General features: G+C 38.9%; 1 protein-coding gene across 2 annotated transcripts in view; it reads left to right on the plus strand.

Moving 5' to 3' along the window:
* HP1BP3 (heterochromatin protein 1, binding protein 3) overlaps positions 1-26983 on the plus strand; it is a 53561-nt gene that overhangs the window by 7138 nt on the left and 19440 nt on the right. For both annotated transcript variants that reach the window (XM_006862349.1, XM_006862348.1), the window contains 7 exons: positions 176-275; positions 4327-4480; positions 6290-6449; positions 10713-10856; positions 14069-14149; positions 15682-15833; positions 18951-19041. In XM_006862349.1, the coding sequence (XP_006862411.1) occupies positions 194-275; positions 4327-4480; positions 6290-6449; positions 10713-10856; positions 14069-14149; positions 15682-15833; positions 18951-19041 (864 nt within the window). In that variant the 5' untranslated portion in view covers positions 176-193. The remainder of the gene's footprint in view (positions 1-175; positions 276-4326; positions 4481-6289; positions 6450-10712; positions 10857-14068; positions 14150-15681; positions 15834-18950; positions 19042-26983) is intronic.

The raw sequence follows: 26983 nt of genomic DNA on the forward strand, positions 1-26983 counted from the left end.
TTTTTTTTGAAATTTGATTTCCCTTCAAAAACATGTGCTTAAAGTAAATTACATTGGATCCTGGAGTCGACTTGAAGAATTCTCTTAGATCTTCTGACACCCAGTTAGGTCCCTTGAGAAAGAGAGAAAAGGAATATTTGTATGCTTGTTTGATTATGACCATTTTTTCTCTTAGAAGGTAGAAGATAGTACCATGCCGATTCGTCGAGCTGTGAACTCTACTCGGGAAACTCCTCCAAAAAGCAAGCTTGCTGATGGAGAGGAAGAAAAGCCAGGTAAAGTAAAGCTGTATTAAGTCATTAAGTGCCGTTGAGTCAGTTCTGATTCATGACGACCCTATACAGGGTTTCCAAGGGGTCGCAGGTGGGTTTGAACTAGTGCACTTGTGGTTAGCAGTCAGGTACTTATCGTCAGCATCATACCAGGACTCCACAGTAAAGCTATGTTGTTGCTATTAAGTGCTTTCAAGTCAATTCTGATCATAGCAACTCTGTATAGGGTTTCTGAGGAGCAACTGGTGAGCTTGAACCACTGACCTTACAGTCCAGCTCATTAACCCACAGCGCCAAACCAGAACTCAAAGCTATAGTACACCTTTAAACAGGCAAAAGTTTCTCTTCCAGTTTAGAACATCCCATAAATCCCTTTGAAGTTCCTTATTTTTCATGGTTAAATAGAAGTATCTTGGTGAATCTCTGAAAGCAGAAGTGGTGGCTGTTGCTATGCCATTGTCAGGCTAAGTGGACAGAGTAAGGTTTCTTGTTTCTATCAAGATTTTTGATCTGATGTGGCACTGTAGGTTGAGCACTGGATTGCGAACCACAGTGTTGGCATTTCAAACCCACCACCTGCTCCTTGGAAACCCTATGCAGGATCGCTATGAGTTGGAAGTGACTTGACGGCACTTAACAATAGCAACATTAAGATATTTGGAAGGTGGAAAAGTCATGTTCTTTGAAATAAAAGCAGAAAACTGGTTAGGGAACTCGGGAACAATCAGTCTGAGCAGATTCTGGCCATAGACCTGTCATCGACGGCTTTGTGGGAGAATGAAAGGAGGAAGGTAGGAGCAACAGAGAACCTTGGACTTTAGTATGGAAAATGGAAATCATCAAAAGGCTTTAAAGGGAGCAAAAAGGTGATCAAATATTGGTGTATGACTTTGGTGTTGGTGGGGGGGAAAAAACAACTTTGGTGTTGGTGATCAAGCTTAATGTCTTGGTTTGGTGCTAGAGGGTAAGCAGTGGACTGTTAACCAAAGGTTGTTGGTTCAAACCCGTGAGTTATTCCTCAGAAACATTATACAGGGTAGCTATAAGTTGAAATCACCTTATTGACGCTTAACAACTACAACGATGACGACCAAAAGAATCGTACTTCCATCAACCTGGAATATTATTATTCCTTTCTGGCGTTGCTAATCATTTTTCCTTTTCTTTATCATTCTTCTTATGACCTCTTTCTCTTCTTATCCTTTTCCACTTTTCCCTTCTCCTTTGTCTTTTATATCAGGTTTTATCAGAGGAGGGTTACATTGATCTCATAGCCATGACTGTTATTACCAAAATATTTGCTGGTTAGCATAGATTAGGAATAGAAAATGAATGTACCCTTGCTACTTTTATCTCCTGTGGTACCAGGAGATAAAAGGGCAGGCAGCGTTAACCAGTAAATAGACTCTTTTCCAAACAACTTGGATTTTGTTTTAAAATCCTCATATGAGTGTTACATGCATATTGGACTCCTGCCTGTGGAAAGGATAAGGAGTTCTGGTGGCTCTGTGGGTTAAGCATTGGGCTATTAACCAGAAGTTTGGCGGTTAGAATATACCAGCCACTCCACTGGAGAAAGTTGAGTTACTTTGCTTCTGTGAAGATTTGTGGCCTCATAAAGTCCTATGAAACAGTTCTCAATTCTGTTAGGTCATTGTGAGTCAAAATCGACTCAACATCTCGTGGGTTTGGCAGTGGTGTCTTACAGCAAGCAGTAGGGCACATGAGAACTGGCATATAAAAAAAAAGAAATGTTGGGGAGTTGATTATCCTGTCCAGCACTGGGATAAGCCACTTAGTGGCCCATCTTAATCCACATTTAACAGCCAGTGGAAGCTGCTAATTGCTAATAACATTAATTTTCCTAATACGGGCCAGAGAACAGAAGAGGTGTTCAGATGATAACCAACATTAGGAAAGTCAACCAAGAATTTATTTAGAAAAAAAACTTTGTAAGAGTGTACACTGCAGAAGGATAAGTTGCTTTACAAATTACCTGTATAATCTCCTTTCTACCCTGTTGTTTAAGGAATCATATAGTAAGTACATTATCTTAGTTATCTGATGCTGCCAGAGCAAAGTGAATACAAGTGCATGGCTTTAACACACATTCATTGTCTCATCACAGTTTAGGAAGCTAGAAATCCAAATTCAAAGTACCAGCTTTAGGGGAAGGCTGTCTCTCTATAGGCCCTGGGGAAGGTTCTTGTTTCCTTTCAAAATCTGTAGGTTTCGTGTCCATTGGACATCATGTGCCTTACCATCAATCTTGCCCCTGAGTGTAGGAGGTTCACAGTGCTGGGACCCTGGATTCAAAGAATGCACTTCATTCTCAGCTCTTCTTTCATGGTGGTAACTGAGGTTCCTCTCTCTCTGCTCACTTCTCTCTCCTTTTATCTTTTGTAAGATAAAATGTGGTGCATGTCATACCCCTGAAACACCCCTTACATTGAATCAGGGTTGTAACCTGAGTTGAGTAAGGGTGCTTAGCCTCTTGACAACTGATTGGCTGGTCACATCAGATCACATCATGGGGGATGATTATGTCATTACCTAATTGCCAATGCTGTGAATCATGGCCCAGAGAAATTGACATTTTGTTGGGATGTAATTCAGGCCATGACATACGTTTATAGGATTTTACACATGGAAACAATTAGATTTCACTTAATATTTTTAACTTTATAAACCTACATTTCATTCACAGGCAGACACAGTTTTAATGAATGGGAAGCAATGTCTTACACACGTTAAGTGTTGTCAAGTCGCTTCTGACTAACAGTGATCCTGTATAGGGTCTCTGAGGCTGTAAATCTTTGTGGGCACAGAAAGTACCTCATCTTTCACCCATGGAGCAGCCCATTTACAGTCCAATGCTTATCTTACAGAGCCACCATTCTTCATAATAACTGTTTCAGTGACTGAATCTTTATCAAGCTATAAATTCTTACTTAAGCAGTTACTCAAGAGAAAAAGAAATTATAGCTCTACAATTACAGTTGTTGCTATGTGCCGTGGAGTCAGTTCTGACTCATAGCGAAACCCTTTGTAGGGTTTCCGAGGCTATAAATCTTTCCAGGAGCAGAAAGCCTCATCTTTCTCCTATGAAACAGCTGGTAGTTTCGAACTGACTGTGAGATTAGCAACCCGATTCGTAACCACTGTGCTACCAGAGCTCCTTACAATACAGTAAAACCTTGAAAATGGTTCTTAGCTTTTCATCCATTTTGGAGTAAGGCAATGCATAAATACGTATAGATTTAGCTGATAGGCTGCATGCAATTAGGGTAAAATGAAGGTCAGATTGTTAGATGGGGAGACACTATTAAGATAGATGAAGGGGGTGCAAAAAGTTGATAGAAAAATGGAATTAAAACCTAATGGAGTTTTTCCATGAACTTTTTGAAGCCCTCTTGTATTACAATTTACTATGGAAAACCTAAATGCAGTTATTGTCTTTATCCCTATACCATTATTATAACAGAGTTACAACTTTAATATTTTGCAATCCTAAGCATATGGGAAACAATTCTAGAAGCAACAGAAGAGGCCAAATATGAATGGGAATACAAATGCTGGCCTACAGGAACCTGAAAGCATTTTATGTGATCCTCATAGTAACTCTATGAGGTAAGGATAACTGAGACTTGGAGATATCAAAGAACTTGTCCTACGGTCATGTAGATAAAAAGTTAAAAGACAGAACAAGAATCTTGGTGTATCTGATTAAAAAGCTCAGTTCAGTTATCAAATTGCTAGTGTCTTAATTATGAATATTGTTAATATGGTAAAGTAGCACATTCAGGATTTGCTTTGCAAGGAAATAGTTGATCTTTTCTTACATAATAGTTTGAACAAACAACCATTTGAATAAACAACTTGAATGACATAAAGAATGAAAGAAAACTGCACTCATTCATTTGCTGTTCATTTTAGAATTTGTTTCTTAATTGAAACATTTGACTGGTCTGTTTAATGAAATAAACATGAAGCCTTTTACTGACTTCAGCTCTTATATGTCTACTTGATCCAATTCTGTTCGCCCGGTGTTTAGAGCCAGATATCAGTTCTGAGGAGTCTGCGTCTACTGTAGAAGAACAAGAGAATGAAACTCCACCTGCTACATCTAGTGAAACAGAACAGCCCAAGGGGGAACCTGAGAATGAAGAGAAGGAAGAAAACAAATCTTCTGAGGAAACCAAAAAGGAGTAAGGAATTATGCTTTCTTCCTATTTATAATTAAAGACTGCTACCATTTATGGTGGAATCCTGGTGTGGGGCTATGGGTTATGAGCTAAACTGCAAAGCCATTTGAACTGCAAGGTCGGCGTTTCAAGCTCACCAGCTGCTCCTCGGAAACCTTATATGGGGTCGTTATGGGTCAGAACTGACTTGACAGCACTTAACAACAACAAACCATTTATGGACTTTGAAACGCAAGATCGGCACTTCAAACCCACCAGCTACTCCTTGAAAACCCTACACAGTGTTGCTGTGTATGAGTTGGAACAAACTCTATGGCAGTTAACAACAACAGCAACCATTTATGGAATGAATGGTCTAAGCGTCAGATTGTTTTAAAGTGTTGTAAACATTAGTTTGATGGTGTAGGTATTTGCTCTTTGGATTTACTTCTTAAAGTTATCATTTGAAATAGATTTTTTATGTAGTTGTGTGGCCTTTTAGAATTTGCAGTAGTTAGCAGAATGTTGTTGTTGCCAAGTCCCTTCGAGTTAGTGCTGACTCATGGTAACCCTTTACAGGGTTTCTAAGGAGTGGCTGATGAGTTTGAACCACTGACCTTTTGGTTCAAACCAACTGTGTGGTCTAGTGCTTTATCCCACAGCGTCATACCAGGACTCTAGTACAAAAATCATTCTTGTGGCTTTGAACTGTTTTTGTTCTCAGAGTTTGTTGTAGGAATATCTGATATTTTAAGCATAAAGTTCAGTAATAAGTAGAAGGTGATTATTAAAATCTGACCTGGAGACAGGATGCTTCACCATTTTATTCCTACCTTTGTACCACGAGTGAATTGTTTTTTTTGTGCTTATGTTAGAAAACGATCTAATCCAAGCCATTGCTAGAGTGGCCTGAAATGTTGAATATGTTGATGAAGTATTCAGTTAGAGAGTGACAGAATCTGAAAGCAAGCTTTACTGTTGGTTTTTATAAGATGGTAGTGATTCTCTCTTTAAAAAATTTAATTTTGGTAGGTGAACTGTAGCATTCATTCCACATTTTTTCATTATCAGAAGAGTTATGAATTACTTTTTAAATTAAAGCACCTTACAGCTTTTTAGATGTTGTCTTGAGAATTATTTATTCTAGTTTCATAGATAAAAGAAATGTCAGAAATTTTCAAGAGCTAACCCTGTATTTTTAAGTGTTCTAGTGCATCCCATCTATGAGGTCCATATTACCTAGAATAAAATATAAATCTGATTGACATAATCTCATAGTTATTGCAACAGCCTTGTGAGGTGGTTGGTATTACTATTTTACAGCTGAGGAGACTGAAACTCAGATCCCATGCTAAGATCATACACCCAGTAAGTTTTAGTGTTTGGAGCGTCTGTTTAAAACCCAGGTTTTCTGACTTAGAACTTTGGTTCTTCCCACCATACCAAATCTGTTGTAGTTGTTACTAATTTTCAGTAGGTTATAGTAGTTCAGAGACATTTATTTGAATTTGGTGACCCATGTTAACATAACTCGTTTTGTGTTACAATCTATTGTAGTCATATTAGAATACATTTCTGAATTCTCTTTTATGTTCTAATTATGCCAGTGCTAATTTTTATGACACCTTACTCCTGTATCTAAAACAAATTACCTTTTTCCTTCATTTATAGTATCTGATTCTTTATTTTATTTTGTTAAATTTACGTATTTTAATATAGTACTTTAGTGTAATATTATCAAAATAAAAACAATGGTTTTGAATCTTCCTGGTGTTTTTCTCTTCCTGACTTTTTCTGGATAATCTTGCATAATAGCAATTCTTTGTTTTAAAGTGAGAAAGATCAATCTAAGGAAAAGGAGAAGAAAGTGAAAAAAACAATACCTTCCTGGGCTACCCTTTCTGCCAGCCAGCTAGCCAGGGCCCAGAAACAAGCACCAATGGCTTCCTCCCCACGTCCCAAGATGGATGCAATCCTAACTGAGGCAATTAAGGTAAGTTTTTATTTCAAACATTTCATTTGAGATTTATTCTGTTCATCTTTTGCTTATTTTAAAACGGCTTACCTTTGTCCAGACATCAGAAATTAAGCTCCGTTTTCTAAGAGAGGAGCCTCAGTGGCATAGTGGGCAAGTGTTAGGCTGCTAACCAAAAGATCAGTGGTTCAAATCCACCAGCCATTCCATGGGAAGATGTGGCTGTCTGCTTTCATAAAGACTTTCCGCCTTGGAAACCCCATGGGGCAGTTCTACTCTGTAAGGTATCTACAAATTGAAATCTACTCGTTGTCAGTGGATTATTACACTGTGGTTGTTGTTTAGTTCTGACCCATAGTGACTCTGTATAGGGTTTCCGAGGAGCAGTTGGTGAGCTTGAACTGCCGACCTTGCAGTTCAAACGGCTTTGCAGTCAGGCGCATTAACCCACAGCGCCACTAGTAGAGTTTTAATTTAAAGACTAAAAATTTGTTCACTCACTTAACATTTGAAGACCACCTTTTCTTTGCCAGGCAAGGCTGCATGTGTGTTTTAAGATAAGACGGTTTCCTTGTCCTTTGTTGTTGTTGTTGAATGCTGTCGAGTCGATTCTAACCCATAGTGACCCTGTGTAGGGTTTCCAAGTAGTGACTGGTGAGCTTGAACCACTCACCTTGAGATTCAAACGACTTTGCAGTCCAGCGCATTAACCCACAGTGCCACACCAGGACTACTTCCTTGTCCTTTTTGTTGTTGTTATGAAGTGCTGTCAAGTCGATTCCGACCCATAGTGACCCTGTATAGGGTTTCTGAGGAGCAGCTGGTTGGTGAACTTGAACCGCCGACCTTGCAGTTCAAATGACTTTGCAGTCTGGCGTATTAACCCACGGCGCCACACCCGGACTCCTGTCTTTTATTGGCAGTGGTTATTTTTCACACCTGAATTATACAAAACCCTCTTAAAAACCTTACATGGCTCCATCACTTTGCCTTCTGAAATACTTGAAAAAATTAACCTCCTAACTAAATTTTGACTTTTCTCTAATCCATTAAATAACTTTCATTAACTTATGTGATCATCAGATCTACTTCAGTACTTAAATTTTGAAATCTTACCGTGTAATCTGATTTTATCTTTTGAGTTCTTTTTTCTTGTTAAGTTTTCCTGTTTATTCCACTTGATCAAATGTTGTTAATAGGTGCCGTTGAGTTAGTTCCAATTCATAGTGATCTTTTTTCTACAGAATGAAACACTGCCCAGTTTTTTGCTATCCTAACAGTCATTCCTATATTTGAGCCTCTTATCACAGCCACAATCAACCCATCTTGTTAAGGTCTTCCTCTTTTTCTCTGATCTTGCACTGTGGTATGGTGATACAGGATAAGCACGGGAGAACAAAACATGAAGTCAGCAGTTTAAATATACCAGCCACTCCTTCCCTGTACAGGGTTGTTGTGAGTCAGTAGTGAGTGACTCAACAGCACTTAACAACAACAACCACTTTAGCATCATGTCTCAGTTAAAATCGGAACCTCAGACTCCCTCATTCTCAGGGGCACTGTTGCTGGGGTCTGAGCCAGGATTGCAGGGGGAAAAGGGATAGATAAATATCATTAACCACTGTGTATATAGGAAGAAGGAGCTCTGCTAGCGCAGTGGTTATAAATCAGGCTGCGAACCACAAGGGCAGCAGTTTGAAACTACCAGCTGTTCCGCGGTCGGAGAAAGATGAGGCTTTTTGCTCCTGTTAAGATTTACAGCCTCGGAAACCCTGTACAGGGTCGCTGTGAGTCGGAACCGACTCCACAGCATATAACAACAACATATAGGAAGAAGGTGGAGTCCTGGTGTGGCGCTGTGGGTTAATGCACCAGACTGCAAAGCCGTTTGAACTGCAGGGTCAGTAGTTCAAGCTCACCACCTGCTCCTCGGAAACCCTATACAGGGTCGCTATGGGTCAGAATTGACTTGACGGCACTTAACAACAACATATAGGAAAGAGGAGTCCTGGTGTGGTGCTGTGGGCTAATGTGTCAGGCTACAAAGTCATTTGAATTGCAAGGTTGGTGGTTCAAGCTCACCAGCTGCTCCTTGGAAACCCTATACAGGATTGCTGTGAGTCGGAATTGACTCGACAGTACTTAACAACAATATGGGAAGCAGCTTCTTGGCTGCCATTTTCAGAATTTGAGAAATGTGCATTAACACACAAACTATGAAAGAGTTTGCCTTCAAACTTTTCCCCTCCTCCAAGACTCCTTATCTTCTCACCTCATAAAGAATTCTGCTTGTCATGATGGCTTGAGTATGGTGAGGTATCTATTGTTCACCTTTCTTCAAGGATTTCACTTCATGATCATTAAGTTTGAGGAAAGGGGAGCGAGCAGGCTTGTAGAGAGGTCAGAGAAGGAGCTAAAATTTTCTTAAAAAAAAAAAAAAAGAAAAGAAAAGAAAAACAGATCTAAAGAATGGTTTATTACAATGGTGCATATTTTTACAAATGGTATCTCTATAAAACAGGTTCCATGCAGTGTGACAAGTCATGTTGTCAGACCACTAATAGCATATTTTGTATCAAATAAAGAGTCTTGCTATCTGCATCCATCTCATTTTCTGTTTTGGTGGGGGGCAGGCAAGGGACCACTTGCTCTGTCTAGTGTTAGAGTTCTTTTCTGCATCGTTTTCTTTGCTTTCTGTATCTTAGAAGATCAGGAGTAATTTTCAGTAGGGAGTCCTGATGTGGCTCTGTGATACAGCACTGGACCACAAGGTCAGTTTGAACCACAGGGTCAGTATTCAAACTCACCAGCTGCTCTTTGGAAACCCTATGCAGGGTTGCTGTGAGTTGGAACTGACTTGCTGGCCCTTAACAATAACAACAATAATTTTCAGTAGCATTGTAATGGCTCAGAGACATTTGTTTGAATTTGGTGGCCCTTGTTAACACAAGTTGTTTTATGTTATAACCTGTTGTAACCCATCTAAGTAGGTGCTATATTCAGTTTATAGACAACGTTGTTGTTGCTAAGTGCTGTCTAGTTGGTTCTGATTCATACAACCCTGTATAGGGTTTCCGAGGAGCGCTGCTGAGCTTGAACCGCTAGCCTTGCGGCCCAGCGCATTGACCCAGAGCGCCACACCAAGACTCCTTATAGACAATGGCACCACAAAATTGGTGGACTAGCCCATTTTGATAAATACCATGTTTTTTATGTGCTTCAAATTTTAAAGCATATGGAAAAGAGTAGACATTTGCTGCCTTTGTAACGTGAATAAGCTACTTACATCTTCCATGGGTATTAGTCAAATTAGTAGATAAATAGGGTGGAAATGGGGAGAAAAATGGATACAAAAACCCATTGCTGTTGAGTCGATTCCCACTCATAATAACCATATATAGGACAGAGTAAAACTGTCCCAAAGGGTTTATACAAGTGTCTACTTCCTTCCGAGGAGCAGCTGGTGAGTTTAAACCATCAACCTTATGGTTAGCAGTCAAGTGATTTTAAACAGTTTATCACCAGGGCTTCTTATAGTGCTCACCTTTTCGCCTTTAATTATGTGATGTGAGTATGCATATGTACATATATTTGTATTTATAGGTGTATGTATATAAAACCCACTGCTGCAAACTTGATTTTGGACTTTGACCCTATGAGACAGGGTAGAAGTGTCCCATATTGTTGCCAAGGCTGTAAGTGTTTATGGAAGCAGACTGCCTTATCTTTTTCCTGCAGCAGCTGGTGAATTTGAACCATCAGCTTTTGGGTTAGAAACCAGTTGTTTAACTGTCATGTCACCAGGGCTACTGGAAATGGGAAAAGGCACTTAGATTCCAATAGAATGCCTTCATTGTTACCCACAAGTCATCTCTAAACTTAGTTTCATGTAATTTATTCAGATTATCTTTGTTTGTTCCCTCTACTAGCATCCACACACAACCTGCAGTGAGGTTATTGGTCTGGATGTACCAAAACTCATGCCGTGAAATGATGCAAATTTGTGACCTTAAAATTATAGAAGCTTCTGTTGTCTTCATTTTGATGTTAAGGATGTATCTTCCAAATAAATTTTGTTCATATGTTGCAGTTTCTTAAGTTTTAAACAATTTGAAGTTATTGCAGAAATACTTAGTAATTTTATATTAGTTATTATGAACTTGTTACTTGAAATACTGTTTATGCTTTCCTGTATTTTTATCAATGATTTAGTTCATTGTGTGTAATTCTAAAAAAACCAGTTTAAAGTAACATGAATGGTTTGATAAATCTGTTTTCAAGGCATGCTTCCAGAAGAGTGGTGCATCAGTGGTTGCTATTCGAAAATATATCATCCATAAATACCCTTCTCTAGAGCTGGAGAGAAGGGGCTATCTCCTTAAACAAGCACTGAAAAGAGAATTAAATAGAGGAGTCATCAAACAGGTATCAAGTAGTTGTTTACTGTGATAAGGTTATTTCATTATGTATAATATATGAATCTATATTTAATAAACTTAGGGTTATTATGTCTTTTATTACTTGGAGAAATGCTTACATCTAAACCAAAATTATTTGAGAGGTTTCTAAAGTACTGGTGCCAATTGCCATTATAGTTTCGCAATTCTAGAGATCATCAGTTGTAGAATAGACAGTGTAGTTTTTTTTTTTCCCTTGCTTCTACTAGTACTTGAATTCTCTTTGGGAGTTGGTTGTGCTTGAAGAGTATACAGTGCCAAAGATGAGAAGTGGGGTTGAAGGAATCCTACTATTCTAACAGCAAAAAGAATGCTTGCTTGTTTTAGGTTTACTAGCTTTAAATGCTAACTTACATAGACTTGTTATGATTATAAGTTAGCGTTGTAAGTAGGAACCACCGAGTTGGTTCCGACCCATGGTAACCCTGTATAGGGTTTTCAAAGAGCTGCTGGTGAGCTTGAACCGCCGACCTTGTGGTTTAAACTGACTTGGCAGTCCAGTACATTAACCCACAGCGCCACACCAGAACTTAACTTACTAGCATCTTAAACTGTTGCAACCTGTTTTGTGCATTTGAGAAGACTTAGTGAATTGAGACTAATATAAAACCAATACTGGTTTCAGGCATGAATCCATGTTACTTTGCATAGTACACTGAATCATAGAAATCTAAAGCTAGCATGCATCTTACCTAGCAATCCTCAGAGGTTCAGAGTGATGGAATAACTGTTGAGGTCCCATGGTAATGGCAAAGATAGTCCCAAGAACCTAGTTCACCATACTCACAGATTTCTGTTGTAGCGTATTGGTAACGAATTGGGCTGCGAACCACAACGTCAGCAGTTCGAAACTGCCAGCTGTTCTGCGGGAGAAAGATGAGGCTTTCTGCTCCCATAAAGATTTACAACCTCGGAAACCCTGTATACAGGGTCACTATGAGTCGGAACTGACTCCACAGCACATAACCACCACCACCACCACCACTATACCTTGCTGCAGTTTTTGATTAATACAGAATTCTCTGCCACTCAAATATTTAAACTATTTAGGAATTTTTAACAAATACTTAATTTCACAAATTTGCAGGTCTAGTTCTATGAGTGCTTAATGTATGCCCCATAGATTGAGGCTTGTAGCTGCAGTTGTCTGCCTTTTTAAGATAAATAAATCCAGCATTAGGACCATTGTTTGTTTGTTTGTCTTTTAAAAAGGAACTTGGTGAAGCTGTCACTGCAATTACACTAGCAGGCACGGAAAATTGGCACTTTTAGCAAAGTATCTTCTTAACTTGTATTGAAAATGTAGCACAATATATGATATGTACAGTATACATTAATGAACTGTTTACTGTATGACTTTCAGTCAACAGTAGGCTATTAGTAGTAAGATTTTGGGGAGCCAAAAAGTTATAGATGGATTTTCGACTATTCCAGAGGATTGGCATCCTTTACTCCAGAATTGTTAAAGGATCAGTGGAATATTGAGTGTCTTCTGTGTGCCAGGCTCTTGAGGGGGCCTGTCAGTGATTAAACAGATTCCTGTGTGTGACGTGGTTGGTGGTGGTTGTGTGCCGCTTGAGTCGGTTCTGACTCTTAGCAACCCTGTATGGGGTTTTTGAGGCTATAATATTTATGGGCGCGGGATAAAGAGGAGGCTTTCGGCTCCCGTAAAGATTTACAGTCTCGGAAACCCTGCACCGGGGTCTCTGTGAGTCAGAACCGACTCCATGGCACATCACAGTAACAATATTTATGGGAGCCAGAAAGCTGCGTCTTTCCCCCATAGAACGACTGAAGATTTGAACTATAGACTTAGTGGTTAGTAGCCCATCTCATAATTTTCTCAAAATACGAAAGTCATATTTAAATAGTCCTTAAAATGATGATTGTTTAAAAGGTGTTACCTAGACAATGTAATTATTGAGCCAAAGACCCATCCTGTATCATGATGTATGTTAGCACAGCTTTTGGGCTGGTGTCTTAGTTCTCTAGTGCTGTTATAACAAATACATCACAAGTGGATGATTTTAACAACTAGAAATGCATTCTCTCACAGTTTGGGAGCTGGAAGTTTGAATTCAGAACACTAGCTCTGGAGAAAAGTCCTTGTCTCCTTTCAGCATTTGGAGGCCCTGCTTCTGTTAGAGGTCTCCCATATGTCTAGGCCTATAATTTTTTCCCTGGATCTAGTTGCCTCATAGTGCAGGGACCCCGAGTCCAAAGGACACACCCCACTCCTGGTTCTTCTTTATTGGTGATAGTTATTCTCCTTACATCTCTGCTCACTTCTCGCCTTTTACCATTCATAAGTAAAAGATTTCGCAGGCTACACCCCAGGCAAAACTACATCAGGGCTGTGACAAGACTAAGTGTGGTGCATCCCACCCTTTCTCCTTTTATTAGTTTATCACATCACATCATCACGTAACTGCCAAACCACTGAGAATCGTGGTCCTGCCACGCTGACACATAGACACAATTAGTTCATGACTACTGGTTTTGTGCTTTTCTTGTATGAAAATTTTAGTTTCTGACCTGTTTTATGCTAATCCTCATCCAAAAGCTTTTCATCTTGAATACTACATTTGTAATAGTATAGGGTAAAAACTAAGATGTGGAGAAATTGAGTTGCTATGAATCTACTTTTGAAAGGTCAATGCTAATGGTTTTGTAAATTGTGAAAGTATTTGATGGGATATACAGCAACAATTATGTACAGTGTCTAAAAAATTATTAAGTAACCTCTCCTATAAGCAACAATAATCTGTAATTGATAAACTTATAAGAAACAAATGACCTGAGACCAACTAGACTGTAAACTTCTTACCAAGGAGCTGTCTTTCCATTAAGATAGTAAGGATTTTTCTTAGTTTCCCTAAAAAGATAAGTCCATGGCATTTTTTTTTTTTTTTTTAACACTTAAAGTAGACTACTTAACTTGGTATCACAACAGCATTCTTCCTCAGTTGTGTAGATGAGGAATCAAAAGCTCAGAATTAACTGTGTTGTCTAATATTGAATAGCAAAATGTTTAGGGTTTGGTACCAAGTCTTGACTCCTCATATACGTTATTAACCTGTTGCATTACCATTTTCTGTAATTTCATTAGTCTTACATGAAATTTAAATATTAATTCCAAATACAATGTTGGTTATTGCATTTAAAATTAATTTATTTTAGGTAAAAGGAAAAGGAGCTTCTGGGAGTTTTGTTGTGGTTCAGAAATCAAGAAAAACACCTCAGAAATCCAGAAACAGAAAGGTGAGAGGACTGTGCCACAGTCCAACTGAACACTGTAAAACTGTTAAGAGCTGTTGTTTCCCCTCTGTAGGGCTTCTGAGGAGCTCCTGTTGGATTTGAATCACTGACCTTGTGGTTAGCACTTTACTGTTGATCTTACAGTGCCACACAAGGACTCCATAATACTATGACTACTACTCAAAAAGCCACCTTTACTGGGTGTTTGTTCACTGTATCCCAGACACTATACAAAGTGCAGTCTTTCTTAGGGTCTGACTTAACATTATGCCAATTTTATAGAAGAAATTAGGGGCTAGAGAGGTTATAAGTAATTTGCTCATTATCACCCACCTAGTGAGCCCACTATGGGCTGCCAAAAGAACAAAAGATCTATCTGTATTGGAAGAAGTGCAGTCAGACTGCTTCTTGGAGGCCAGGATGGCCAAACTTCGTCTCTCATACTTCGCACACATTATCAGAAGGGACCAGTCACTGGAGAAGGATATCAGAAAAAAAGAGGAAGACCCCCCCAGTGAGATGGATTGGCAAAGTAGTAGCATCAGTGGGCTCAAGCGTTGCAATAATTGTGAGGTTGGCCCAGGACCGGGCAGTGTTTGGTTCTGTTGTGCATAGGGTCGCTATGAGTCGGCAGTGACTCCATGGTACCTAAAAACAACAAGTGAGTGCAATATAGGAGTCCTTCAGTGGCACAAACAGTTAAGCAGTTGACTGCTAACCAGCAAGTTAGCCATTTGAACCCACCCAACACCACCTTGTCAGAAAGGCCTGACAGTATGCTTTTGGAAGTCTCAGCTATTGAAAGCCCTATTATCAGTTCTACTCTGAAGCACACAGAATTGCCATGAGTTAGAATTGATTTGACTACAACAGGATTTTGGTTTGGTATATGAATTATACTGCTTTTTTGTAAATATTAAGTGTGTCAAGTCAGTTCCAACTCATAGCACCCCTGTATAGGGTTTCCAAAGAGTGGCTGGTGAGTTTGAACTGCTGACCTTGTGGCTCAAACTGATCTTGCAGTCCATTGCATTTCCCTACAGTGCCACACCAGAAATCTATACAATGAAATTTTTATCCAGTACTAGACTAGAAAACAGTACCCCGGACAGTTTTTCTTCATCTTTTCTAAATAATAACAGTCTTCTCATCAACACATAATACCTACATTAATATAATGAAGTACCTAGTATTTCATCTATGTCAGCAATTGAAATCATGAGTATTCCTCTGTATCTTTGTTCTGACAACTTTGAATATGGTTGCACTTTTTTCAGTCTGTCCTTTGTATCTCAAGAAATTGTTACATATTGACACTGATTTGTTTGGATGTGTACATGGAACTATCAGTTTTCTATTAACCAGTTCCCTTGGCAATCAACAATATAAGCATTAAATCTTAAGCAAAAAGAATTCCAAGTAGTTTGAATTTAAATCTGAATTTGTAAAGAAAGCCCTTGAATTGTACGTAGTAGCCTTTAAACAGAAAGCTCTATGTTCTGTAATGATGATAATCTTTTGCTATTACATTTCAGAAGACTTCTTCAGTGGATCCAGAACCACAAGTAAAATTGGAGGATATTCTCCCACTGGCCTTTACTCGCCTTTGTGAACCTAAAGAAGCTTCCTACAGTCTCATCAGAAAATATGTGTCTCAGTATTATCCTAAACTTAGAGTGGACATCAGGTAGGAGATACTGGCTTGGATTTTAAATACACAATTTTCTGTTTATTAGACTTAAATGACCTTTTCCTAGCCTTTTTTTTTTCATAAGGGAGAATAATTAAATATTCAGGAGAGGTTACTTTTAGCTGAGTTAGAAATAGAAACTTCTTTTGTAGATATCATTTTGTCCCACTATGTTTTGCCTTTTATATCTACATGTGTAGTTCCTTTTGAATCTCAAGACACATCTTCCTTTGTTAAGACCCTAATAGAGTAATGCTTTAGACTTTTGTCAACTGCTAGAATGTTCACTGTTGATCTCTGTGTCTCCTCAGATGCTTATTTTTATTTAGAGTTATGGCTGAAAACATAAGAGAATTCAGGCTTCTGTAACACTTAACTCTACATAGAAGTAGCATAATATCGTCTTCATTTAAACATACAAAATTTTGAGAATTTTCATAGTACTTCATTGTCAAGTCTGGAGTTTGGATAGGTTGACAGAATGAGAAAGGCATTCTCAGATGTGTTTCATGAGACAATCTGCAAAGGCAAGAGGTAGTGTTTGCATTTGGCTCTGACTTGGTCTTGACTAGTAAGGGGTGAGGTCCTGCCATGGAAGGCTTTGAAGCTGTGCTGAGACGTTTGGACCTGAGACCTGGTCAGTTGAGTAACCTAATTATAGAGGCCTTCGTAGGATTATTGACTTCATACTGGTGTGCACTGTGAAAACAGGAAGCAGTATTGTGCCCAGAAGGGGGAGTAAAGGCTTGTTCTGAGTTATAGCAATGATTTGAAAAAAAGGGTCAATCTCAGAAACTTTGAAGCAGTTGCTAGGTGTGGCTTTACCTGGAGATTCGGGTGAGAGATAAAACAAAGTTTATGCTAGAGTAAAGGTGGCTATCACTGCAAAGCCTAATGTTTAGGAAGGGAACCAATATAACTAATGCTCATTCCTGAATAATTTGAACCTTGGTTAGGATTCTTCTCAGATCAGTTAATTTGGTAAATTAATTTTGAGTCTTAATGTTTTACTTAAGCCAATTTGATCTTTCTTGTTTCTCCCATTGAAAATGAAAGAAAACAACCTATTCTAATTACGCAATTATATATAGCAACTAATGGAAACATTATTTAACAGTTAAATCACTCACTCAGATGTTCTCCCAAAGTTCTGTGCCTGTGCTTGAAACTTGGTGCATACTGTTCTCTATAGTAATTACGTGTTTATTGTCTCCTAAATTCTTTCAGGAGACCCTTAAAATGAATTTAAGAGACAATGACCAATCTTTGTTTATTCCTGGATTAACCATAATAAATAGTGTTTGTGTAATTAATGGTGTGTGTGTTTTAGGTGATGGCATAAATTGTACTGGTCCTGAATGCAATAGTATGACCTTGTTGTTAAGTGCGGTTAAGTCAGTTCTGAGTCAGCAACCCTGTGTAGGGTTCTGAGAAAGAGCTGGGGGGTTTTGAACCACCGACCTTTTGGTTAGAAGTCCAGTGCTTACATCCTACAGAGCCACATTAGGACCCCAGTAATTATTTAATAGGGAGTTAACTTTAAATTGGGAAATTTTTCATTTGTAATGTCAGGGATGTATAAGATTTGATAGAATCGTGCCTATTCTTTAATGTCTTGTTGAACATGGGTTCCCCTTCACCCTTCCTCTCCCGGCATGTAGAAGATAGAGTCAGCAACTTTAGTGTCAACTCAGCCTGTAATGCATGGTTAAGTAAAAGATTCAAAATGTCTTCCTCACAGAAAATATCAAAGCACTCAAATGATAAGTTTTATTCTGCCCGTCATTGGGCTACCCCCTGAAATTTTTTGTATGCCTAGCAACTAAGCAGTTTCAAACATGTATCATATTTTGTCTGTTGTTAAGTACTGCAGAGTTGGTTCTAACTCATAGCAACACTTTAGAGGATTTCCAAGGAGCAGCTGGCGTGTTTGAACCACTGACCTTGTGATTAGCAGTTCAGTGCTTATACTACAGCGCCATACCAGGACTCTATTGTTGTTAAGTGCAGTTGAGTCAGTTGTGACTTTAAGCGACTCTGTACAGGGTTTTCAAGGAGCAGCTGGTGGGTTTGAACTGCCAGCCTTGTGGTTCACAATCTAGTGTTGGTCTTACGGTACCACACCAGGACTCTATTATAGTAATTACAGAGAGTTGTGGCAAAACACATAACCCATTTCTGAATTATGATTAGCAACCTCTTTCCTCTGATGTTCTGTTGTCAGCCTGGATATATAGCTTCGTGTTTCACAACACAGTCCCTTTCAGCTCGTGGTGATGGTGGTGGTTAAGTGCCATGGAGTCAGTTCCGACTCATAGCAGGCCTGCATAGGGTTTCCGAGACTGTAAATCTTTATAGGAGCAGAAATCACCTCATCATTCTCCCGTAGAATCACTGATAGTTTTGAACTGCTGACCTTGAGGTTAGCAGCCCGACTCATAACTACGACATTACCAGAGCTCCTTCAAGCCGGTAGTCCCCTTATGATTAGTTTTTCCCCACACCAGTTGTTTCTTATTCCTCATCCAGCTATAGTAGCCCCTTGTAGAATAGTTCTTTTTTCAATATGTTTAATGATATTCAGCTTCTTCTTACTTGTCATTTAATTTTGATTATTACTTTTTTTTTTTTAGTTGCAATACTTTTAGGACAGCAATCTATTTTCTTTCTCATGAATTTGTATTTTATTAGGCTGATGTTACATACTGATTGCAGGGGAAAAAAAAGCCTCAGTTTTTTGTGAAATGTATTTGTACTTTTTAAAAACCTGGGACTTTTGCCACAGAGAATTCCAGAATTGGTTGGTTGATTATGTGGTTTGGTTTGGTCATTGTTGTGGTCAGATAAATGATAGGATTTTCGAGTACCCTGACAATCTGGAAATTCGTTATGCATTCTATGAAATTTTGAGCAGATAATGGTAGCTGCTTTGCTTGGGGAAAAAAGTGCTACTTGTTAAGAGTACTAGCAATGTGTTACTCCTTTATTGTTCATTTTAACAAAGCGCTGCATATAACGAATTAGAACCTTAGGTCTGGGAATAACCCTAGGTGTATTTTTTCACAATTTTCCTTCACTGATATATTTATTTTTACTTTCTGTTTTTCTCTGCAGGCCTCAGCTGTTGAAGAATGCTCTGCAGAGAGCAGTAGAAAGAGGCCAGTTAGAACAAATAACTGGCAAAGGTGCTTCAGGGACATTTCAGGTTAGAGGCTAAAAGGCTTGGTTATACAGAAGTGGTTTTCAAACTTTGGGTTTGAGGAACTCCTTGTACTTTTAACAATTTATCTAGGACCCCAAAGAGCTTGTGGATTATATCTGTAAATATAATACTAGAAATTAAAACTGAAGGAAGTTTGAATGTTGAATGATTCATTTAAAAATAATAATACTAAAGCTATTATATGTTATTTTGTGTGTATGAAAAATAAGTACATTTTCCAGCCAAAATATGTTTTAATGAAAGATAGAGACATTGTTTATGTATTTTCAAATGCCTTCATGTAACATTATTATGTTGTTAAGTGCTGTGGAGTCAGCGCCGACTCATAACAGCCCTGTATAGGGTTTCCAAGCTGAGCAGCTGATGAGTTTGAACTGCCGACCTTGTAGTTCAAACTGACCTTAAGGTTGAGTGCTTATCCAACAGCATCACACCAGGACTCCATAACATTATTTATTATAGAACTGGATTAATTGAAGACAGCTGGTATCTGTTTCACTGTTTTGGTTAAAGTCTATGAAGAAAATCCAACATCACACAGAAGAAATATAACTAGAAAAGAGGAGTATAATATCTTAAAGATAATTTTAGATGATTGTGGATAGTCTTTTTTGATACAAGACCAAAACAAAAATGGTAGGTTTTGGGGCTTTTTTGTTTTGAAGCTCTTTCAGTGTATGATTTGCATGTCATAAAATTCACTTGCTTTACACAAGTACTAAAGGGAATTTTTTGTACAGGGAACCAACAACAGTGCACAACAACCTGAGATTAACATACATGACATTATCACCCAGAACTCAACCCAGATATATAAGTATCCAGAATAAAACAAATCTAGGAGCCAGGGCAAGATGACGGAGTAGGCAGATGCACTGAGACGATCCTTTGCCACAAAGGCATGGGAGACTGAGCGAAATAAATACAAATGGTGATACTGGAATTCTGATCATCAGAGGATAGGGCAAAGGAGGATTAGTGCTGACTGGAAGAGGAAGTGTAACAGGAGCAGCCAGAAAGAAGATAAATGGGTGGACTGTGGGCTGGCATGGAAAGACACAACCATCTTGTATGAAGAGCCAGTTCCTGCAGGCACAGGATATCATTTTCCCTTGTCTCTAGTCTCTACTCTCAGCAGTCCACACCCTCTCCTGCAAAGCCTCTGCTCTTCCTGGGTTCCGGCACCCTTTCCTTTGGAGGAGGCACGTATGAACTTGCCCTGAACTACGCTACATAGTGAACAGATAACTAACTACATAAAAGCAGTTTTTAGACTTTTCTGTCACACCCACAAGAATACAGGTGGTAAATGCCTAAGAATACACCAATATGAAATCATCAGTCAAATGTAAATCGAACTCTACAGTGTCTCAAAAGAAACACAATTTTAGCTTATACAATGAAACAAGACAGAGTGCCTCCAATAAGTGGCCCAAATACAGTCAGAGTACTAGAAATGGTATTGGAACTACTTGATGAGGAATTTCAAAGAATGTTAGTAAAGTAACTTCAACAACTTGAAAGAATGTTGCAAAAACTGCAGATGAAATCAAGGAAAATATGGACAAAACTTAAGAATTCAGGAAGCAAAGTAAGACTCTGAAATAGACAATACACTAAATGGACAAAGAAAGAGTTGAAGTAATTGAGGGTCAAATTATTAAGCTTGAAGAAAAGTCTCAATATTCATCTGTTAGTGAAGACCAGAGATACCAGTTTGCCTAAAAAAAAAAAAATTAATAAAAGGAGGAGAAACAGGACTTCCAAATGAAGAGGAAATGGAGTAGATTTCAAGGAAAAAATAAATAAAAACTAACTATAAACCCAAAACTAGACTAAGCCTTACTCCTAGCACTAGCCCACTCACTACCCCTAACCATAAACCCTAACACTAATGGAAGTTCTAGATGTAACCTAAACCTAGATGTAGTCCTAATCTTAAGTCCTTACTCCTACCCACACCCCCAAAATAAAGCTGTAAGATCATTAAAAAACTAAAGTATGATAAATGTAAAGTCTACTATGGAAAACATTGGTTTATGTTATGACTTACAATAATAGTTTTGAGTAAATCAATTATATAGTCCTCACAATCCAATTGCAGAAGATTTCCATCATCCAGAAATGTGCCTATGACATGTGGTTACTCCCTGTCTCCACCTCTAGTTCCAGACAACCTACTAATCTGTTTTCACCGTACGTGGATGTGCTTTTTAACGTTTAGTATAAATGAAACATAAGATGTATCGTCTTTTGTGTTTGACTTCTTTGACGTTAGCATATGTTTTTGTGTTTTATCCATGTGTAACATGTATCAGTACTTTAGTCTTTTTACTGCCAAATAGTATTTCATTGTGTGGATATAGCACATTTAGTTTATTCATTCATCAGTGGACATTAGGGTTATTTCTACTCTTTGGCTATTAATAATGCTGCTCTAAGTGTTCACATCTAAGTCTTTGTGTGGATGTATTTTTTATTTCACTTCTGTATATGAGTATAACTAGGAATAGAATTTATGGGTTATGTTGTAAATTTATACATTTAAAGAAACCACTACTAATGAGGCCTCACAACTGGGCCAAATCCAATAAAATCATGAAAAATTAAATGAAGATGACATTGAAGTTGTCAAAAATTTCTTTCCTTGATCAATAATCAACACTCATAGAAGCAGCAGTCAAGAAATCAAACCACATATTGTATTAGGTAGATCTGCTGCACAAGACCTCTTATAAGTGTTGGAGAGCAAAGAGAGCAGTTTGAAGACGAAGGTATATCTGACCCAATTGATGATAATTTCAGTCACTTTGTATGCATGAGAAAGCTGGACAATGAATAAGGAAAACCATAGAAGAATTGATGTATTTGAGTTGTAGTGTTGGAAAAGAATATTAGAAGTACCATGGACTATCAGAACAAACAAATTTGGGTTGGAAGACATACAGCCCAGATGCTCCTTAGAAACCAGGATGGTGAAACTTCATCTTTCATACTTTGGACGTGGCCTGGTGTGGTGTTTTGGAATGTTGCACTGGACCACAAGGTTGGCAGCCCAAATTTGTTGGTTACTCCTGGAAACCCGATAACAGGGTTGCTGTGAGTCAGAACTGATTGGATGTCACTTAAAAAAATCCCTGGAGAAGGGCACGATGCTTGGTAAAGTAGAGGGTTCGTGAAAAAGAGGAAGACCTCCAATGAGATGGATTCGCACAGAGGCAGCAGCAATTGGCTCAGTATAACAATTGTGAGAGGAGGATAGACCAAGCAGTGTTTCACTCCATTGTACATAGGATTTCTGTGAGTCGGAACTGGCTTGACAGCACGTAGCCACCATCACTAACAACAATAATGTTGGTTGTTTTTAAGTGCTGTCGAATCGGTACTGACTCATAGTGACTCTGTATAGGGTTTCCAAGGAATAGCTTGTGGATTTGAACTATCACCTTATGGTTCAATTTGACCTTGTGGTCTAGTTGCTTCTCTTACAGCACTACACCAAGATGTATAAGGTTCCAGTTCTCCATATCCATACCAGCACTTGCTATGATTATAGCTAATTTAGTGTGTATGAAGTAGTATTTCATTGTGGTGTTTATTTGTATTTCTGTAATTGGACTCCTTATGTGGTACAAGCAAAGTCTGCAGTTCAAACCCACCAACTGCTCCTCAGAAACCCTATATATGGTCCCTATGAGTTGGAACTGATCCGACAGCACTTAACACTAACAACAGTGATTACTGATAGTAACTTTTCACATGCTCAGTGATCATACCATTTGTATGTCTTCTTTGGTGAAATAGCTATTCATATCTTGCTCTTGATAGGGCTGTTGTCTTGCTGAGTTTTTGGAATTCTTAGTGTATGCTAGAAGTCTCTCATCAAATGTATGGTTTGTGAATATTAAGTTTTTAACCTGGATTAGCTCCAGTTTATGACTTTTTAAAATGCTAATGCTATTGATGTTATCAGAAGCCTTGGTGTTACGGTGGTTAAAGCTCTCAGCAGCTAACCAAAATGTCAGTAGTTCCAACGCACCAGACATAACTGCATGAGAAAGATTTGACATTCAGCTTCCATAAAGATTTGTCGCCTTGCAAACCTTATGGGTTAGCTCTGCTCTGTTCTGTAGGGCTGCTGTGAGTTGAAATCAGCTTGTTGGCAGTGAGTTAGGTTTCGTTGGTGTTATTGCTAAGAACCTTAGATAAAGAACATTTTGCTTCCTTTACAATCTAGATTCTTTTTATTCCTTTTTCGTGCCTGATAGCACTGGATAGTACCTCCATTGCAGTGTTGAATATAAATGTTTGCATTGCCTTGTTCTTGATACTAGAAAGAAAACATTCATCCTTTCACCATCGGGTGTGATAGAGCAGCTATAAGGTTTTCCTAGATTCTCTTAGTCAGTTTGAGAAAGGTCTCTCTTGTTACTAATTTGTTTTTGTATTTTCAAATGCTTTTTCTGTGTCAATACAGAGATAATCATGTGATTTTTGTCCTTTATTTTGTTAATATGGATGTACAAGCGTAAGTCAAAAAATATTGTTACTAGGGTTCTAGCTTGTTACCTGCATTTATTCCAAACAAAACGTGTTTAAACATGTCTGCAGACAAATTTTCAATAATACATTTATCTTGATCTTGCTAGGGTACCTTTTAAAAAATCTATTAAAAACTGGATTCTGAGGAATTCTACTAGACCAGTTAAATTCAAAGTGGAGAGGTCAGTTCAGAAGGTGGAGAGGTCAGTACAGAAGGTAATGACAACTTTTTTGTGATTCTAAAGAGGTTGCATAGAAAGATTTTCTGAAGTAAACAGGATGATCATAGAGTCTTAATAGGAAGAGGTCTTAAGAAAATGGAAAACTACACTCCTGAGAAAGAAGCCAGGATATGATCATGACATTGCATGCTCATTCTTCAAAGGTAGCAATGGCTTTTTTTTTTTTTTTTTTTTTTTTTATGTTTTATTGTGAATTATATGATAGTTTACCTGGGAGAATATTAGCTTTACATTTATCCTATCATAGATCATTACATTGCCATGGTTACAATCCCCTCCATGCATCATCAACCAACCAAATGGTACACCCCACAAGCCTGCCCCCTGGTTGTCAGCATGCAGCCCTTCTCCCTCTCTGGCTCTAGAGTTCAGCTGCTCCATCTCTCCATGTCATCGTCTCTGCCTCCATCTCTGGCATCACTTTCTCTGGGTGGGGTCCTGCGCTCCACTTTTTTCCCATGGTAGTCCCAGGGCCCTCTGCTCCTGGACTGCAAAGTCAACCACTCCCCTACTTTTGCTATAAAACGTCTAACTTTACATTTCCAACCCTCACAGTCAGTCCTGATAGCAGTTATTCACTATTGTACAACATGAGTGCTATCCACATCTCCTTTCATTAGTCTGGCCTAGACAGATTGGCTACTACTCGGTGGAGGTTCTACTTTCCTCTGCACCCTCTGGATCTAGGCTCCCTCTTGAAAGCTTGTGAGCCAGTCACTTCTTGCATTTGTAGGGACCCTCCCCCCCCATTTTGTGTAACCAATGTCCAAGTTGCCCATCCCTGTCTACCCTTGTGTATCAAGGGGTGGTGGGAATGATCCTTGCTGTAAAGGTTTGTTCCCTCTTTTGAGCTACTGCATCCATTGGTGTAGGTCACGTTCATCAAATTGTATCAGATTACTCTTTATTTCCTATTCTTCTACTTGAGCTCTGATCATCCAGCCATTGAAGCCACCAGGTCAAGTGGGTATTATCTGTAAATGTGGGTGTTCTTGTGCATACGCCCTCTCTTCTTATCAGCTGGATGCTTCATTCTCCACTCTAGTCCTCTGTGGCTGTGTCACGGACTCTGGGCCTAGTAGTCCCCAGGTCTTGCCAAACTGCTGCCCAACCAGGTCTCTACTCGGGTTCACAGGAGTGTATTGAATGTGGTAGGAGTTAGCTCGCAGTTTCATTGCTGTTATTCCTTCACTTCTCCTTATTGGTGACCACCATGGTTACCAGTTAGAGCCCATGTACGCTCATGTATTCCCATTGAGTCTCAGTCTTGGAAGGGAGTTTGCCCTAAGGGGACCCGACCACTTTCCTTTATGTCCCCTGGGCAAGCAACTTGCTTGTTCTTATAGTAATCAGTCGGACTGCCATTATTGTTTTGTATTTTTCCTGCCAGTCTTTCGTTCAAGAAGTATCTTCTGTTCTTCTGGCTGCTCCAGGCTGGTGTACTTGTCCTTTCCAGTGGAAATGTCCCACCTAAGAAGATTCTGGATGGGGGTTCAGAATTCCACCTATGCTCTCGTGTAATGCAGAGGCTCCACAGGAAGCTGCCTTCACTGGGCACATTGTAGCCCCATTTTAGGTATTCCAATCAAAGGCAGAAAATGGACTTAAAAGATTTCTATGGTGATATTTCTGGCTATTCCTTTCTCTCCCCCTCAAGTGTCTGTTAAACCAAGATTCAAAAGATAGCCAAGCGTCTTAAAATTATTTCCCCCCTTTTACCCATTCCAACCATGTCTCAATCCCTGTATCCCAAAGCCCTGTTGTTCCAATGATGTGTTGTGCGCACATCATTATTTACCTCTGTTCCACTTAACCCATGGAAACCTGCCTAATGGTTTTCCCATCTGCCTTGTTCTGTCATTCCCCTCCCCTTTCTTGTGTATTGCCCCTCTCCCCAGCACCCATTCCCTACCCTGTGCCCCACTTTCCCCTCCCTCTCCTCACTCCACCCTTCACATCCCAGTAACCATCAAAGAATTCCCCCTCCCCCTTTAGTATGGGTTCTTTTTCTTAGTCTTTTATGGTAGTGGTCCTATGCAGTATTTCTCCTTTCATGACTGACTAATTTCACTCAACATAATGTCCTCAAGGTTCATCCATGTTATGTGATAGCTTACAGCTTCTTTGTTGTTTTTCAAGGTAGCATAATTTGCCATTGTGTGTATGTATCACAGTTTGTTTATCCATTCTTCCGTTGATGGGCACTAAGGCTGTCTCCATCTTTTTGTTATTGTAAATAGTATTGCTATGAACATTGGTGTGCATATTATCTACTCATGTTATGGCTCGTATTCTTGTGGGTAAATACCCAAGTAGAGGAATTCCTGGATCATGATATATTTCTATTTTCAACCTTCTGAGGAAGTGGCCATATTGCTTTCCAGAGAGGTTGGACCATTTTGCAATCCCACCAGCAATGCAGGAGTGTCCCAGTCTCTCCACATCCCTGCCAGCATTTATTGTCCTCTACTTTTTTTTATCTTTGCTGTTATTGCTGGTGTGAGATGATGTCTCGTTGTTTTGAATTGCATTTCTGTAATGGCTAGTGATTGCGAACATTTTTTCATATGTTTGTTGGCTGCCCAGATCTCCTTGGTGAAGTGTCTGTTCATGTCCTGTGCCCATTTTTAAATTGGGTCATTTGCCTTTTTCTTGTAGTGGTGTTGTAGTTTCCTATATATTTTAGAAATGAGTCCTTTGATATGTCGTTGCAAGATACTTTTCCATTCTGTGGGTTCCCTTTTTACTCTTCTGGTGAAATCTTGTGATGCATACAAGTTTTTAATTTTTAGTATGTCCCAGTCATCGGTTTTGTCCACTTTTGTTTGTTTAGTTTTCAAAATGTTTAATTTTCAAAATGTTTGGTAATCTGTGTATTCCCTGAGTTAGAGCCCTCACATTTGCCCCTATTTTTCATTGATGGCCTTCATGATTCTGGGATTCACATTTAGGTCTTTAATCCATGCTGAGTTGCTTTTTATATAAGGCTTGAAGTAAAGATCTTGTCAGTCTTTTGCATATCGCTTTTTAGTTCTGCCAGCACCATCTGTTGAAGAGACTGTCTCCTCCCCATGTGATATATTTAGGTAATTTGTCAAAAATCAGTTGGATGTATATTGTTGTTAAGTGCTGTTGATTCA

The sequence above is a fragment of the Chrysochloris asiatica genome, unplaced genomic scaffold (assembly GCF_000296735.1).
Source record: "Chrysochloris asiatica unplaced genomic scaffold, ChrAsi1.0 scaffold00047, whole genome shotgun sequence".
NCBI classification, from domain to species: Eukaryota; Metazoa; Chordata; class Mammalia; order Afrosoricida; family Chrysochloridae; genus Chrysochloris; species Chrysochloris asiatica.